This window comes from Ananas comosus, linkage group 12 (assembly GCF_001540865.1).
Source record: "Ananas comosus cultivar F153 linkage group 12, ASM154086v1, whole genome shotgun sequence".
NCBI classification, from domain to species: Eukaryota; Viridiplantae; Streptophyta; class Magnoliopsida; order Poales; family Bromeliaceae; genus Ananas; species Ananas comosus.
In genome coordinates, this window is record NC_033632.1 from 10,939,928 (window position 1) to 10,956,278 (window position 16,351).

A 16,351-nucleotide genomic window follows, 5' to 3' on the forward strand; every position below is an offset into this window, starting at 1 on the left:
TAGTTCCCTCCCTACCCATAGTTTGGAACTCAATTTTTCAGAGTTTTGGAACTCTGTTTCGATTCCAATTATTTTTTATTCGATCCAAACTCAGTTTAAGTTCCTTCAAACTCATTCTAATCAAGTTTAGCATGGCTAACTATGCACTTTATCAATTTAGTCAAAATTCGGTGCATTACACTCCCAGAGATTTTGAGACCCGAACAAAGTGTTCATCTGTAAGCTCCAGTTATCGTAGTTGTGCTTCATTAGGCGAGGAACTTGAAGTTGCATATGAGACTTGGATCTCCAAATACGTGGGTCTGAAACCACTTTGTTGTAACTAATTAGAACAGAGTAATAGAAAGATAAAAATAAAGAGGAAGAAAATACTAAGTGAAGAGAAAAACTTTATTTCTTTTCTTTGATTGATGATTACACGGTGACCTAATGCCCCATTAAACTAGACTAGATAGAGATAAGTACAATCTAAACTTATCCAAAACCTCCTGCCAAACATGATTAATATTAAAATTATCTATGAGATAAGAACAAAACCCAACAAATGAAACTGGTGAAATTTTGATTCTTAAACTTATTTATTATAATTTCTGGCTTAAATATTTAAGATTGTTGCAATCAAATCAGACCGGCCAATTTAGTTGAGTAGATACAGCTACAACATTGATGCAATATTAATGTGGCTTACAATACTACCACTTTACTGCCACATCAGTGACAAGTTACGGTTTAAATCCACTAAATTATACTGTAAAATTTGAATAAAATAAATTTGAAAATTTTTAACAAAAATTATGATAAATAAAAGTCCGAGGACCAAAATGCTGCATGCCTCAAATCATACTCTTATACTTCATTAGGACTGCTTCACGAATGAGATCATCAATTTTGTTGTGCATCGCTAATGTGAAATTCTAGTGCTGAGATTCTTGCCGTGGAAATTAATGGTTTTTCTAAAATTCTTGTTCGTTGCTAAGAGTACACAAGTCAATCGTTTTAAACTTTTTATACTTTGGGACATCAATCGATACCATCTTAACATAATTTTCAAATACTTGAGTTAAGGAGGAGTTATCCCCGCTATACATGAATTTTATAAAAGTAAAATGGTTAATATACAAACTAGGTGGTTATTCAAAGTTGGGTTGAATTTGATTTGATTTGCTTAGTTTAACGATTCGACGGTGAAGTTGGATTGAGTTAGATATTATTTTCTTGCAACTCTCCTTGCTTTAAGATGGTATCGATTGATGCCCTGAAGTAGGGATGCAAACGGGGCGGATCTGGGGGCGGGAGCCCCCCCCACCTCCCGTCCCGACTAGCAAAATCTAGCCTCGCCTCCCGCCCCGAATCCGTGATGAGTTAAAAAATACATCCCATAATCTGCCCTGTCTCGTAACTTGCCTTCTGTCGGCGCCCCGCATCCGCCCCCGCCAACTAATGTTTTTTTATAAAATTATAATATTATTAATATTTTATAAAATATAAATTAATAATTTTTAATAATATTATATATATAATTTAACAATATCAATTATAAAAATAAAAAATATCAATCACAATTCAAAATAAAATTCAAAAGTTTCAAATATATAAGAAATGAGAGTACTAACTTATTTGTATTTTGAACTTTTTTGTAAATATATTATTTTTTAAGATATTTTTTAAAAATATAAATAATTTTCGGAGCGGATCATGGTGAGGCGGATTCGGGACGGGTCAAAATTTCTCCTATTTTCTGCCCGAATCCCGAATCCATCTCGGATCGTAAAATTTATCTCGTTTCCTATCCCGAATCCGTTTGCGCGCATCCCTACCCTGAAGCATAAAAAGTTTAAAACGAATTGAGTGTATTTTTAGCAACGAACAAGAATTTTTGAGGAACCATTCCACAGCAAGTTATCTCAAAGCAGTACTCAAATTTCAAATTAGTGGTGAACAAAAAATTGATGATCTCATTGGTAAAGCAGTCCTGATAAGATGTAAGAGTATCACCACACGTTGCTTTAAGATGGTATTGATTGATGTCCCGAAGTACAAAAAGTTTAAATAGATTGACCAGTGTACTTTTAGCAATGAACAAGAATTTCAGAAAAACCATTAATTTCCACGGCAAGAATCTCAACACTAGAATTTCACATCAGCGATGCACAATAAAATTGATGATCACATTCGTGAAGAAGTCCTAATTAAGTATAAGAGGATCACCACCCTCCTTGCTTTAAGATGGTATGGTTTGATGTCGCAAAGTATAAAAAGTTTAAAAACAATTGAATTGAGTGTTACTTTTAGGGACGAACAACATTTTTTTTTCACTCTGGAATGAGAATGGCCCAATCCAGCTTTGAATCCTAGATTGGACTTCCCCCTCCTCTCATTTGATCACTCTACTCACTCTTAATCAAAATTCCTCTCTCCAAATTGTAAATACCCCAATTGTCCATTCCGATTTCTATTACAATAATGAATCAAATATTTTTAAATGATACGTCATTTTTTTTTTCTATTTCAATGCAATCCAATCATAAAAAAAACATGCTAAGGACATATTTAGTTCATGATTGGCATAGAAATGAGAAATAAAATTAAATTGCATGAAAAATAAAATGACGAATCATTTAACAATGATTGATTTATTATTGAGATAGAAATCAAAATGAATATCTAGCATTCCTAGAGTGATGAAGGAAGGTGTTTGGTTAAAAGAGTGGAAATGATGAAAGGGGGAGGAAAGAGAGGTGTTTGTGAGGAAAGACTTTTTAAGTGATTTGGAATGGGTCAATCTGTAATTCAAAACCGAATTGAGCCATAAATAGATTAGATCATTTTCATTTCAGAGTAGAATAAAAATCAAAATCCAATTCCCGTAAAACAAATAACAATTATCCAAATCAATAAATCTCATTTCGATTCTATCGGCTAAAATAGGTGAAACACACAAGCCCTCACATCGTATCATAAGTGAGCGTAGAAATCTGGACTAAATTAGCCACCACCATTGGGAAATCCAGCACAGGAAACAAGATTTTGATCCTCCCATAGATTCTTCTGATAAATTTTAGAGAATAGCTTCAAACCCTTAAAGCCAACATACTACACATTATTATCCATATTAATCCTTGAGCCAACAAAGGAGACATACCTATGAACATGTACTATTTTCAAGATTAGTTCAAGGAAATCCTCGGACTGCGATTATGACAGGAGAAAATATATTCATCTCAACAAAAAGGTGAAATATAAGAATAAATGAAGATATCGTGTCCGGTAATTGCGCAACCGCACTTCAGCTTCTTCAGCATCTTTCATAGACACACATCTTAACATTTAAAAAATTAGCGAGTGCGCAGGTTTTCTAACAAGTCAAAAGACAAACCAGGAGAGAATGAAATTGGAAAGACGGAGCACGAAAGGAAAAACTGCCTGATGTCATGAAGAGCTTTTTAGACGACTCTTAATCCATGACTCGAGTGATCGCAGTTCCTCGGGTGTAATCGAATGGCCAAGATCAGGATAAGCCTGCAAAGTCACAACTATAACAGTAAAATGCACCACTCACAAAACCAGTTGTTGGTTCCACAAATTATGTGAGAAGCCCTAATATGCAACATTCTATTATCCAAGTTAAATTTATCTTCTTTTACATCTTCAGTCAAAATAGCTATCTATCAGAAGTTTGGAAAATTAAGTCGACTTTTCATATGATATGCTTCTAGTTTACAAAAGTAACAAACGAAATCAATAACTTGGTATTTCATAATGTAGTTTAGAATTGTCCCAATCAAATTATCACTTATATTTGCATCTTATGGATCTTAACAGGAATCTAGTAAGTACAAATTTGACAACAAATACAAACAAACAAAATATTCGCAGAATAATTATAAATTGTTTCAGAACACTATACAACAGTTCTTGTAACTCAGATAACACAAAGTACAATTATCAATTGACTTAGTTTCTTAGAAAAACATTATGGGCATGTTTCGTTCAACTATTTTTGACTATAAAATTAAAATGAAATTCATTGATTCCGATAGTTACTGTTTGTTTTACATGAATCGAATTCCGATTCTCATTCCACTTTGGAATGAGAATGACCCAATCCATTTATGGCCCAATCCGGCTTTGAATTCCGGATTGGCCCATTCCAAGTAAACAATTCAAAGCCCTCTCCCACAAACACTTCCCCCTTCTCTCCCTTGATCTACTTCCTCTCTCTTCTTCAAAACCCTTTCTCAAAATTCTAAATGTCCATTCAGTGAAGGATCTAGAAATTTTCTCGAGGTCAATATATAAGAGAGAAAAAATATACAAATAAATAATAAAAAAAAGTAAACTAGTCATTAGTATTGTATTAAAAAAAAGTGAACTAGTCATTAGTATTCTTTTTGTCTAGGGTTTTTTTTTTATTAGAATCTTTTTAAAATTTTTGCTACTACTAAAAAAAAGAAAGCGTTAGCGGATCATCGAACCCCTATAGTATTCTTATCTAATACGAAAATTTTGTTGGACCCCACTTGGGTCAAGTTGGAGCCCAAAGTGGGGTCAATTTAAGCCCAACTAAAAGGTTTTTCTCAAGTGGAGCCCACAAAATAGGGTGTTTTGTATCATCCTCAGTGGGGTCCCACTGAGAGTTATATGCATCCGCCACAGTGTCCATTCCTAATGAACCCAATATTTTTGAATGATTTGTTATTCCATTTTCCATTACAATGCAATTTAATTCCATTTCTCATTCCTATTCCAATCACGACCCAAACATGCCCTAAAAGAAGACAAAGCATCAGTGCAGTAGAACTGTTGCATAATTATGCTCTCCGTTCACCCTGAAATAGCAAGGGCTTCATGCACTGACTTCTGTTTTAGAGGAAGCTTCTTTAGATGTACATGGCGCAATAGAAATTTCATTCAACACCTACAGTCACAACCTATGAATTATATAATACCTGATCTAATCACATTTAACAGTGCACATCTATAGGAAAGTAAAAAAGATGAACAGAATTTTCAGAAACTTAACTTGTCAATTAAGCTTGCATTTCCACAATTGTAGCCGATGAATTTTAATGAATTTCGATCGTGTTTTCAGGACACATACATTCTAGTTCCTCTAGGTAACATATAATTATAAACAAAATCTAACTTTCTTCAACATAACTTTTTGGTCTTCTGCATTTCGTTCAAGTCTTACTCAGGTAGTTTCTGGTTTGTCTTTGGTTCAAGCTGTTCTGGGTCGGTTTCAAATTTTCATTGAGGATCAGAAAAGTTAAGATTAAGCCAGACAGGTTTTGACAGTAGGCTGTCAACCTTTGGTCAACTTGAGTTAGGTCAGTCTGGCACATGCTATTTAAGTTAGCTTTAGCCGCATCTACAACCAAACTATAAGAAGTTAAAAATTTACCTTAAATTCACAACTAATGCCAGCTTGCTGCAAAAATGGAGGTCCAGCTTGCCCAGCTTCAAATAATACAGTTCTGTCAGCCATTCCATGAGACCACAAAATAGGCGTCTGCAAAGTTTCAATCGTTATCTAAATGTTTTGTAGTAGCAAAATTGTAGATAGATGCCAACAAGTAGAACTAAGGAAGTGGTAGATCCCACATAGCAACAATAAAAGGGTGAATTGCTCTAGGGATGCAGCCTTTTTAAAAGGTCTTAGTTTGGACCCCAACGGTTCAATACTTAACTTTCAATAGGTACAATTGGGTCCTTATCCTTTCCATGTAACTGCAATCTTACATCTTTCACAGAATTCCTCAGTTAAATTAAATGGAAATGCCACCATATGAGAGGTAAAAAAGTCACCTAAGTGGCAGTTAGATGACAACTATGAGTGGAATTTTCTGTCCAATTTCATGGAGAAACACGACTGAAAGAGTGAAATCACAATAAAATGCAAATGCTAGGGACTCAATTGTCACAATAGAAAGGTTTGGACTTTGGACCAAACTGAAACTACATTAAACGGTTCATTTTAACATACCTTTCTTGCTTCAGGTGAAATACGTTCAATAATTGATGAATTAAAAGGAACCCATCCACTGAAAACCGCACCACCTCCTAAAGTTTTTGGATAAAGCAAAACACTCGCTAAGGTCAATGCACCTGCCAAGCCATTAATAGCACTCAAGTCTCCATGTCTTATTAAAGAATGTTGTAGAGAACAAGCAGTGAGTATGCCTACCCCCTTGACTAAATCCGCAAACAAAAATGTTTTCAGGATTTATCCCAGCAGCTACCTCCCTGTCTATCATCGCATGCACATTTTCAACAGCTTTGAGAACACCCTTTTCATCTTTTGGAGATACCTAGCAATCAAGTTCCAAGCAAAAGAACAGTTCAGAATAGATAGTCTATCTTAAATTCACACCCTAATTCCAATTGGATTATGCCATTGTATTGATACAAAAGGAATAAGATAAACCAATTTGCATTCGTACTTCACCAAAATAAAAAATTGTCCCTTTCTCTAAGTAAACAGAAGCCACCTTTTATGAAGTCAAATGAAAAAAGAACAGAACTCATTGACAACAAAGTGGAATAACATATAAAGTCAAGTACACACACACACACACACACACACACACACACACACATATATATATCTATAGAGCTAGGCTGGTATACTATCGGTAGCACGGCCTCCATGCTACCAAGTTGTTTTCAATGATACGGCTTCCAAATCGACGATCGGCTCCATTAGACTTGATCTACACTATTAAATGTATTTGAAAATTAAATTTCATAATTTTTCGATATTATTTGGCTAGTGATCAAAAGGTCTCAAAATTGGCAATTTTAACGGTAAATGTGATGCGTTTGTGAATTTAACAGTATAAAACAATCCAAATCAGATGAAATTTTTATAGAAAATTCTTTTTATTATTTAGAGTAAGATCAGTATCTCTGATCTTAAATTCAAATCTTCTATCATCATTTTTTATAAGATTTTTATTTTCAGCCGTTCATTTTTAGACTACTCGTTTGATAGATAAATAATACCGAAAAATTATGAAATTTAGTTTGCAAATACTTTCAATAGTATAGATCAAGTCTAACGGAGCCTATCGTCGATTTGGAAACCGCATCATTGAAAACAACTTGGTAGCACGGAGGTCTCCGTACTACCGATAGTATACCAGCCTAGCTATATATATATATATATATATATATATATATATATATATATATATATACACACACTCTTNTCTGTATGTATGTATATATATATATATATATATATATATATATATATATATAGAGAGAGAGAGAGAGAGAGAGAGATAGAGAGAGAGATATAGAGCTAGCCTCCTATGCTTTCGAAAGTACGGAGGCCTCCGTACTTGTAAGTTGTTTTCGATGATGGGACGTCCGATTCGGCGATCGGTTCCGTTAGACATGATCTACGCTATTGGAACTATCTAGAAACCAAATTTCATAATTTTTTGACTTCGTTTACCTAGTGAACAAGTACCCTCAAAATGAATGGCTGAAAATAAAAATCTCATAAAAAACAGTGATTAAAGACTCAAATTTCAAAACGAAAGTATTGTTCTTATTTTAGATGTTAAGTAGAATTTTCTATTAAAGTTTCATGTAATTTGGATACTTCTACACCGTTGAACTTAAAAACGTGCCACATCGGCCGTTAAAATAGTCATTTTTGAGACCCTGTGATCGCTTGGTAAATGATGTCGAAATATTATAAAATTTGGTTTCTAAATAGTTCCAATAGCATAGATTATGCCTAATGGAGCCGATCGTCGAATCGGATGTCCTATCATCGAAAAAAACTTACAAGCACGGAGGCCTCCGTACTTTCGAAAGCACGGGAGACGTACTCTATATATATATATATATATATATATATAAAGAGAGAGAGAGAGAGAGAGAGAGAGAGAGTAGAGCTACTATACTTTTTTTAGTATAGAACTCTTTGTCCTCATAAGTTTTTTTTAATGATAGAGCTTCCGAATCGACGATCCACACCATTAAATATGATCTAGAACATTTGAAACTTCTAGAAAATAATTTCATGATTTTCTGATATCATAATAAAGTCCATCAAGCAAGCATAAAATGAATGGTCAAAATTGAACGAGCTTCTAAAAATAGAGGATCGGATTTTTAATTTAAGATCGGAGTTATAGATCTCTATCTAGACAGTGAATGAAATTCTTTATCAAAAACTTATTCAATTCCGATTCTTTTACACCGTTAAAGTAGTGAGCATCCCATAACGGCCGTTAAAACTTGTCAATTTTGAGATCTTTTGATCATAAGGTAAATGATGTCAAAACATTATGAAATTCGATTTCTAAAAATTGCAAATGCTCTAAATCATGTTTAACGGTATGAATAGTTGATTCGAAACCTCTATCATCGAAAATGACTTATGAGTACGAAATCGACCGTACTCATAAGAGTATAGTAGCCGGACTATATATATGTATGTGTATATATATACATATATATGTATATGTATATGTATATGTATATGTATATATATGTATATATACATATATATGTATATGTATATATACATATATATGTATACATATATACTAGTTAAGGAGCCCCGCGCGATGCGGCGGGAAGACAGTAAAATAGTAAATTATTATAATAATTAATATTATTTTTTTATTATGTATTAATATTTTTAAATATTATTTATTTCAGTATTGAATAATTAATAATTAAGAATAAATTAAAAAATAAAATTAAAGTAAATTTCTTTCTAACAATATTTAAACCTAATAAGTAAAATGAATAAATCTGTTTAAAATAAAACAAAATCTCATTACATTATTAAGAAAGATAAATAATATTTTTCTATTAGCATCAAAGTAGAATTTAAAAAAAAAAAATTAAGTGAAGTAAAAGTACTATCTTTAGTATTCTTGGCGGCAACGTCTTTATTGTGCCCTCATTAACTTTTGTCATTACACATACAACTAATAAAATATTTGATTCCTTAATTTTAAATTAGTGAAGAAATTAGTACGTAATTTCAAAAGCACAAAAAAAATAAGACTAATCAAAAGGCATTTGAAATCAAAATAGATATTTTTTACACTAAAAAATATTCAACTACCAAATTTTATATTATTATATAAATTAATTCTTAAAAAATTGTTTAGAAACTAAAGTAAAAAATATGCAAAGTTTAGGGATTATGGACCAAAATAAAAAAGCATGGAAAGATTAGGGCCCAATGTACAATTAATCCTTTTAAAAATTGATGTGGGCTTNTCAACTACCAAATATTATATTATTATATAAATTAATCCTCAAATATTATATTATTATACTAAAATGAAAAATATGCAAAGTTTAGGGATTGGGGACCAAAATAAAAAAGCGTGAAAAGATTGAGGCCCAATGTGCAATTAATCTTTTAAAAAATTGATGTGGGCCCCACAACCTCCGAAATAAGAGGACTTTTTTTGTTCCAAATTCGTATATTTATAAATTATAAATAAATAAATAAATATAAATAAAGTGAATAAATAAAATATATATATATATATATAAAATGTGTGTGAGAGAGTGAGAGAGAGAAAACAAAAAAAAAAAAAGTGGGCCCCGCAGGCTCCCCCAAACCCGGGGAAGCCTGCTGAAAAGTATGCAAAATTTAGGGATCAAGATTGGCATGCAAAAAAAAGATAAATAGACGATGACATTATAATTTCATTAATTCTAAAATATTTTTTAACGGTTACTATTTTATCGCGATGAAATTAAGAGATTTGAAAAAATTTAGGAACAAAAAAAAAATAGTGGAATGTTTGGAAAACATTATACAATTATTCCTAAAAAAATTGTGGGCCACACAACCCTCTAAAATAAAGAGAGATCTTTTTTGAATTCCCAATTAAATGAAATTTTAATTTTGTTATCTTGACTATTAAAAAATAGAATTTCTTTATGTGATAAAATTTTATACTTGATGTAGAAAATATTGTATTAATTGTGCTGTAAGAAAAAATTAAAAGAAAAGTTGTTGAGAAAAAAAAAAAAAAAAAGAAAAGAAAGTGAAGGAGAGACTGAGTGAGAGAGAGAGAGAGAAGGAGAGAGAGGAAAAAGAAAAAAGAAAAAAAAAATGGGGCCCACCACCCACCCCTCCCGGTCCGCCCCTTCTCCATACCCGCCACGTGGGCGAAAGTGATGTGACCGTATCCCCAATTCATAAGCTTATAAATGTATATGTATATATACATATATATGTATGTGTATATGTGTATAAACATATATATATGTATGTTATATGCTGATATAGAACTATATATGTATGTGTATATTATATATATATATAATATATATATATATATATATATATAATAATATATATGTATATATACATATACAATATATATACTTACATAACAATCTATATATATTATATGTATATGTATATATATATATATTACATATATACTAATATGCATATATGTGTAATATATATAACATATATGTATTGTATATATATATATACATATATATGTATATATACATATACATACATACATACATACATACATACATATATATGTATATATACATATACATACATACATACATACATACATATATATATATAGAGTTGAGTAGGAATGCTATCGGTAGCAAACCGGCTCCGTTGCCACCCATTTATTTTCGATAATGGAGCCTTTAAATTGACGATGGGCACCATTGAACAAGATCTATACCACTTGAAGTATCTAGAAACCAAATTTCGAATCATTTCGACATCATTGACCTAATGATCAAAGGGTTTCAAAATTTATAATTTTAATGGTAGATATTAGGCGTTTTTTCGTTTAACAGTGTAAAGCTATTCAAATCAATTGAATTTTGGTTAGAAAATTCTTTAAACTATTTAGAATAAGATCTATACCCTCGATCTTGATTACAAAATTTCTATCATCACTTTTTAGAGGATATTCATTTTCAGCCGTTCATTATTATGCTCACTTGATGGACAAGAGAACAATATCGAAAAAGTATGAAATTTGATTTCTAAATACTTTAAGTGATATAGATTATATTCAACGGTGCCGATTATCGATTTGGAGGCTCCATCATCGAAAACAAATGGGTGGCAACAGAGTCCGTTTGCTACTGATAGTATTATAACTCAACTCTCTCTCTCTCTCTCTATATATATATATACTGTATATAATAAACCTTTTAAGAATATCCAAGTGATGCGAAAGTTTTAATCAAGCAACACTAATGAACCAAATATCCATCTCTAAAACAATTAAGTTAACCAAAGATCCATCTCTAAATTTCTAACTTCGCAATAGCATCTACACTTGTCAAGTAAAACTTACAGCGGCCACAGGAATCTCATGAATGTCAAACCATGAGGGCATGATAGCACCATCTGCAAAGAAAAATGGCATGGAACAACCGACCGTCATGGGAAATCAAAAAGAAGCAAAAAAATATAAAATATTTCCATATTTCAGAATATCAAATCTACATGAAGTTTGCTCGAGTATTTTAGTGCAAGACGATTTGTACAAAAGCAAAAAGCAATAAAAAATTACAAATTGTAACTACAGTTTGAGCACAAAATTCGCATCCAATTTACATGATAAATTTCCAGAATAAGTCACAAGTAGGGAATCATTATCAAGATATCCCATGCATCTCTAGAAATATGCACAGAGAAATCCACTCATACACATCAAGAAATATGTAGAATGCAAGTAATAATATACAGGAAATACTTTATTAATTGCGCAAAACAAAACTTGTCTCCATGGATTTGGGTTTTAGTTTGTATGTCTACAGAACAAAGTGAGAAAATGGACCATCAAGCCAGTATAAAGAAAGATACCACATGCTCCAGTATGTATGACGTAAATTTCTAGTGATCCATTTTACCAAAATTCCTATAGTACTAACAGTTGTTCATCTTGGAATTGAAATATAGCTTGCATGGTGAGGCAGGACAAAAAATGATTTGGACTATCTATCATGGTGTTGTGCCATTATAATACGTATCACATTATGGACTGATTAATAAGAGACATTTCACAAATAAAAAATGCTGGCAAATATAGTTAGAGTGAATCATGTCTAATCATGTGGAAGCAGTAATTTACTAACTGTGGATAAAAAGTTTCACCAACAACTACATGAGTTACAATTTTTATTTCTGTTCAGTCACTTCAAGAAAAATTCTTTGGTCATTAGCTTGCAATCATTAAAAAGCGAAGCAAATAAAAGATTCAAGAGTTCCCTTCCAAGTCATTTAACAAAAAAGAGGATCACATTAAGGCAAACATGCCTTTCCATATTTTCGGCTACAATACTACATGCCTTTCTAGATTCAAGAGTTCCCCTCCAGTATTTCAACCAGCTTGGAATAACATTCTAAAATTAGGTGAAAACACCCTAGGGGGGGAAATAACATAAACAGCCTTCTAAATATTCTTCAATCTGTCAATCATAGATCCTTCGACTTGTTGGCCTTGTTTGGATGTCGGTATAAATTATCCGATGATAACCTATTTAGTATGAAAATTTTAATGTGTAATTGGAAGGTTGAAGTTTGAATTTCACTACTTGAAAGGCATTGGCATCCATGATTTGGGAGGATAGCACATTTCACCTACAAGGTGATTTATCTTATTCTAGAAAAATGACTTGATCGCCGAATATGCTATTCTATTCTAGACAGACCACACTCCTAGCTTCCAATCACAATAAAAATTCTCATACCGATAACTTATTCGACGTCCAAAAAAGGCTGTTAAGAAACCAAAAAGGAACACAATTGGTCAAATTAACAGTTCATTCACTAAGACTATCATCATAGTGTCATTTATTCATCGACATTTAGGTTTTTCCATAAAATGCTCAAGGGACCTGGATTCTCCCCGACTTTGGCAAAGTTAGATACATATGCCACCAAGAAAGACCCAAAATGAGCAAACTAGTTTGTTATCTTTGACAATAGACAGTTTGGAGACTATATGCACAATAATAAAATAAATCAAGTGATGCTAAGCTTCTAGATAATCTTGTAACAAACTAGAAGATGACTTGATGCTGCCTAAATAAAAATATATTGGCTAAATCACGCAAATCCCCATTGCATCTTAATGGAAATCTCAATTAACCTATGCACAAAAGATCACATCAACTTCAATCCTACACCTTACCAATGTTTTCAAATAGATCCAAAATTCTGGGATAACAGTTGAATTGCGATGCAGAACTTCAATGAACTAAGTTGGTATATCATGCAAGTTTCGGGTTTAGAGTTTCGGGTTAGGTCTTAGGGTTTAGAGTTTAGGTTGAGCTACTGAATAATTAGAGTTAACAACACCACATAACGGATGAAACCCCATATTCGGAAATCAATCATAACAAACACCACAATGCATCATAAAGCTTGGACAACAATGTCCCATGAATTAATAGTTCTACATATAACCAAACAGAAACCAAAAGATTCTTCAAATGAAAGGAAAGAAGATCGATAGTGATGTTGCAAGAGGCAAGGGCGTGAGGCACAGAGAAGAAGCACCACATTAAAGCACCTTCACCAAATTCTTTCTACAGCAGAAAATTGGAGCTCCTGCTTTTGAGGCTCAAAATTTCATTTCTACTCCTTGCTGTAGTAAAAGGTATAGATTTTTCTTTTTGTCAAACACTCAATTGGAAACTGTTGCTGCTTTAAGCAGAAGTAAATGGGGAAAAAAATATATGGAGACCCCTTCAACTGTAGTCTATTCTAAAATAACCCCTTCGCTTTTCTTTTTTTCCCCCCTGATTGAGACCCCCTCAACTTTCACTTATTTTGATTTAATCGAGTCACATCAGATTGACTGAGAATTTTATTAAATTTAACAAAGCCCAATCGCGAATAAAATCATAATATTGATTCCAAAGCCCAATCGCTAATAAAATCAGAATATAGGCATATCTCTAATTCAAATGACTGAAATAACTTAAATCATAATAACTGGAATTTAATAGGCTATCAATCTACAGAAATATTAGTAAGGGACCTATTTTTCAGAAGGGTAAATTATACCATTGGTACTAAAATTTAAGTAAAATTTTGTTTGACATCACACCTTCATTTGTTTCAATTAAGGCATTGAACTTCAATTTCTAATTCAATTAGGTCGCTTTTTTAAACTTGAAGTAATTTCCCAAACAAAGTGATTGTGATAACTCATGGCCACCGACTAATCTCTCAGCGATGCTCTGATTCCTAATTCAGTTATTAAATCAACTCTTCGAGATGATGTGATAGTTGAATAATATTGTTATAGCCATTAAAATGACAAGCTGTCGCTGCATTTTCATTTCTTCATAGCCGCATTAGCCGCAGAGTCATTACATCACCAGAAAAATCAATTATGTGCAGCGATTCTACTGAAACAAAAAGTAAAGTTTATGTTGAGACAAACCGTGGGTTGTTTCCTACCAGATCGATCTTTTGGGTAACATGGTATCAGAGCCAGGTTCTTAGCCCCCTACTTCTAAAGAGGTCATGAGTTTGATTCCCGTCGCCGCCGTTTTATGGCATAAGGCATATATCGCGGTCTATTATTCCGTTATCTTTTCCACGGCATGGTTTATCTGATTTCCGCCATTTTGCATGCGAGCAGAAAGACAAATTCTGGGCCGTTTTCTACTAAATCGACGAGTACCAGTTCGACACCACAACTGCAGAAAACTAAACTTCGGGGACCGACAGTCTAATTTGCACATTTCAGGATGGCATACAGCATTTTCATCTTCATCTAGCACTAAAACAGGACCTAAAAGGCCCTAACTATGATGTTCTTCGGAACAACAATCATTGAGCCTATGTTTCGATTTCAATTTGCAAAATGAGAATCTCATTTAACCTAAAAAGGAATCAAAGAGGGTTATGATTACAGTTGCAGGAGACGGGGGCGTGGGGGGCGGAGGGGAAGGCCCACTTGGTGAGGTTGAACTCGGGGAAGGTGAAGAAGGTGCGGATGGGCTCGTTGGCGGGGCCGGAGTCGCCCAGCCCGTGCAGCCACAGCACGAAGCTGCGAGCCGCCATCGATGGAGAAGGCGGCGGCGGCGGCGGAGGAGGATTGACGGCAGACCGCCGGGGGAGGAGAAGGAAGGGGGACGCGAAGACGGTGAAGGCGAGGACGGCGAGGGAAGACGGTCGCAGTCGCGGGAGGAGGAGGGAAGAGGGGCAGGAGCGGAGGCTCATCGGTCTGCGCGCAGTTCTTTCTCTAATAAAAAAAATTTCTTTGGTTTGGTGAAATATGTATGAGACCCCCTCAACTGTAGACATTTCTGAAGTGGGCCCCTCAATTTTTTTGTTTTTGAGTGGACTAAAATACAAAAAGACCTCCTCCTGGATATCTCCTTTTTACTCTTCCTCCCCAACTCTTAAAAATTTATATATATTTTTTTTTACTTAAAATTTCAAAAATATTTCTATAAGAAAAAAAATAATAATATATTTTATTCATTTTGAAGGATATTTTCGATATAAATTATAAAAAATGAATAAAATAGTGATAGAACTTTGACGGAGGGGGAATAAATGCAATAACTTAAAATGTTGAGGGGGTAAAATATAATTTTGAAAGTTTAAAAAAAAAAATGAAAAAAGAGTATTTATAAAAATTTTCTGCAATTTAGCCCTTTGATTGTGACCTCACAACATCTATTGTTTCAAGTACGATCATTTTGATTCAAAAAATCTAATCTTTTAAATATTTTTTTTCTAGACTCAAACTTTTATTTATACAAGTTAATTTATTGGTGATTTCTTTAACTAAGGGTTTTGGTTTCGCTTCTTTTCACCTGAATCGGAATCCGAATGGTGAATCCGTGTGGTGTTGAGTAGCAACCCCAATACCTTATTTTTCATCCGGTTCTAGAAGGCGGATTGGTAAGTTGAATCGGACGGAATGGATATTATTCGGATTAAATTATTTTTTCAACTTTTTTTTAAAATATGAGTTAAATTTAAAATTAAATATGTAATTTAAATTTATTGAACTTAATTTAAATTAAATTAATCAAGTATTTCGAATCTAACTTATAAATTTGAATTTAAATTAAATTTTAATTTTATATAAGTTTTATTCAATTTATTTCAAACTTAAATTAAATTATATGATTCAAATTAAAGATTTAAATTGTATTTTAGTTTGGAATTTGAATAAATCAAAATTTAGTTTCGCATTTTAATTATCACTCAACTTCAAATTTTAATTTTTTTAAAAAAAATAGACTTTAAAATTTTGATTATTTCAAAATTTTGATGTAATTTGTATATTTATATTATTTGAATTTAAATAATATATTTAAAGATATGTTAGTA

The 16,351-nt window shown here is 32.7% G+C and overlaps 1 protein-coding gene across 1 annotated transcript; it reads right to left on the bottom strand.

Moving 5' to 3' along the window:
• Positions 3,019–15,257, bottom strand: LOC109718949 (probable carboxylesterase Os04g0669500). The gene is made up of 6 exons (XM_020245448.1): positions 14,917–15,257; positions 11,340–11,392; positions 6,188–6,311; positions 5,987–6,108; positions 5,405–5,512; positions 3,019–3,519 (listed from the first exon to the last, which is right to left on the bottom strand). The coding sequence occupies exons 1-6, from the start codon at positions 15,224–15,226 to the stop codon at positions 3,430–3,432; spliced, it is 807 nt and encodes a 268-aa protein (XP_020101037.1). The 5' UTR covers positions 15,227–15,257; the 3' UTR covers positions 3,019–3,429.